The 2,421-nt window shown below is 35.4% G+C and overlaps 1 protein-coding gene across 1 annotated transcript; it reads left to right on the top strand.

Moving 5' to 3' along the window:
- The first annotated feature begins 575 nt into the window (after positions 1–575).
- On the top strand, positions 576–2,170 carry LOC137719625 (transcription factor MYB93-like). The gene is made up of 3 exons (XM_068458670.1): positions 576–745; positions 991–1,120; positions 1,232–2,170. The coding sequence occupies exons 1-3, from the start codon at positions 613–615 to the stop codon at positions 2,031–2,033; spliced, it is 1,065 nt and encodes a 354-aa protein (XP_068314771.1). The 5' UTR covers positions 576–612; the 3' UTR covers positions 2,034–2,170.
- Positions 2,171–2,421: the final 251 nt, after the last annotated feature.

Consider the following 2,421-nt stretch of genomic DNA (forward strand, 5'->3'; position numbering starts at 1 on the left):
ATTGAAAGAAAAAAAAAGAGTTTCGTGCCAAATATGTGCTTATGTTGTTACATTGCAAATGTAAACTACGTACACATTCAAATAAATATAATAATATAGCTGTAGATTGATAATATACCAATAAAAATTCTGTCACAAGTCTGACAAGAGATAAATCATATAAATTTTACATAGTATGCTTACAAAGTATTACTTCAAAGTACTTGTGCATTTTGGCTTGTAGCCTAATGTAAGTATATATACTTTCTACCATAGTAGTGACCGTAGATTCCCAATGTTAAGGAATAAGGAGTCATATAAAATTCAAATTTTAAGATTTTATTATAAGCTTAAGTCGTTTTGCGAAGCCATGCAAACAATGACATACGAAAGAACCTCTACATGTGTTGCGTGCATGGGTCGAGTTCTTTGACAAAGCAATGACCTGCAACGTTGACGTTGAGATTTGAAAGTTTCACTCTTCATCAGCTTCGGATTAAAAAACTATTTCTCTGAAATTAGAGCAGCACATCTTCTAATTAGTTTGTGTATAAATAGGCAGCCCCAGTATATGAGGAAAAAGCAGGCCAATTTAATTAAGCAAAGATCAAATTTAGAAATTAATTAAACACAATGGGAAGATCTCCCTGTTGTGATGAAAGTGGTCTCAAGAAAGGACCCTGGACTCCTGAAGAGGATCAAAAGCTTGTGCAATACATTGAACAACATGGACATGGAAGTTGGAGAGCTCTTCCAAAGCTTGCAGGTTTGCATACAATATATGATTAATTAGCCTCTCTTTGTTGATTAAATTGTTAGTTTACAATCGAGTTACGATCGACTATCGATACTCAAAATCTTAAGCTAACATGCCTAGTTGACTACCCCCAAAACATGGGTTGTCACTCTCCACATTATTGAGATTTGAATTCAAGATCTCCTCCCTGATATCCTGATAAGATAAATTTGTTGGTTTTACCACTTAAATTGCTATCATTTTCTATTTTTTAGGTCTCAATAGATGTGGGAAGAGTTGCAGGCTAAGATGGACAAACTACTTAAGACCCGATATCAAAAGAGGCAAATTTTCTGAAGAAGAGGAGCAAACAATTCTACATCTCCATTCTATCCTTGGAAACAAGTAATGCTTTATTCCATGATCAAACACATAAAAGTTTTCAACCCTTCCTTCATACATATATGTTAGCATAATATCGAAGATTACTCTTATATATTTTTGCTTAATTACAAGATGGTCAACAATTGCAACACACTTAGACGGCCGAACGGACAATGAAATCAAGAACTTCTGGAACACACATTTGAAGAAAAAGCTGATCCAGATGGGTTTTGATCCAATGACCCATCAGCCAAGAACTGACCTATTTTCCAACTTGTCTCAGCTTTTAGCCCTAGCTAACCTGCAGGATCTCATGCAGCAATATCAGCCATTGGAACACATTAATCAACATGCGGCAACATTACACGCAGATCAAGCCGTTCAATTGGCCAAGCTTCAATATATCCAGCATTTACTCCAATCCGTAGCTTATACAAGCAACAATGACAGTTATACCCAGAACAGAAGCACAGAGATGGAAATGGATGATCAGGCCTTTAATTTGTTAAACTCGATTAATATTCCTCCTATCAAAGAAAATCCGAATTTTAATTCACTACAACTGGAAAATCCAAGCTCATTTTCTCATGGATATGGTGGTAATTCTTCTCAACTACTCCACCATCATCAAACCCTACTGCCTCATGACCTAGCAGACCCACAAGTCCCTTTCAGTTCTCTACCATCTTTGAATAACAGTGATCATGAAATGGGCCAGGGCTCCAACTTTACAGTGGTCCGTAGTCAAGAAAATAACCCATCTGATGAATCTCCATGGTTTAATAATCTTCTATCTCCTACTGCTCCTTCTAATCCTCCAACCAGCAATGTTCCTGGAGATGCGTGCTGCAGCAGGTCTAGCTATGGAGGAAGAAGTAGTGATTCTTCATCCTACTGGCCTGACCTTTTTCTTGAGGACGCCAATTATGGTTGAGAATTCTTACTTAACGATTATTTTTACAGATTGAGAAAGATTCAGCGGGTGCAGTTTTTGTCGTTGACTCGTTAATTATTGCCTCTTCCTACATGCATTTGCAAGCGTATATATACCTACTACAGATACGTGTGATGTCATGCATATCTATGATTACTTGTACATGTACAAACTAGCTTGTATAAGTTTACGCATTATATATATATATATATATATATATATATATATATGTATGTATATATATATATATGTATATATATATGTATGTATATATATATATATATGTATGTATGTATGTATGTATGTACATTATTGTTATGGCATGAGTATTTAAATTTACCCTCCTCCCTCTACTGTTTTTAAGATCAATTATATTTTGCTTCCGTTC

Source organism: Pyrus communis, chromosome 1, assembly GCF_963583255.1.
Source record: "Pyrus communis chromosome 1, drPyrComm1.1, whole genome shotgun sequence".
Classification (NCBI taxonomy): Eukaryota; Viridiplantae; Streptophyta; class Magnoliopsida; order Rosales; family Rosaceae; genus Pyrus; species Pyrus communis.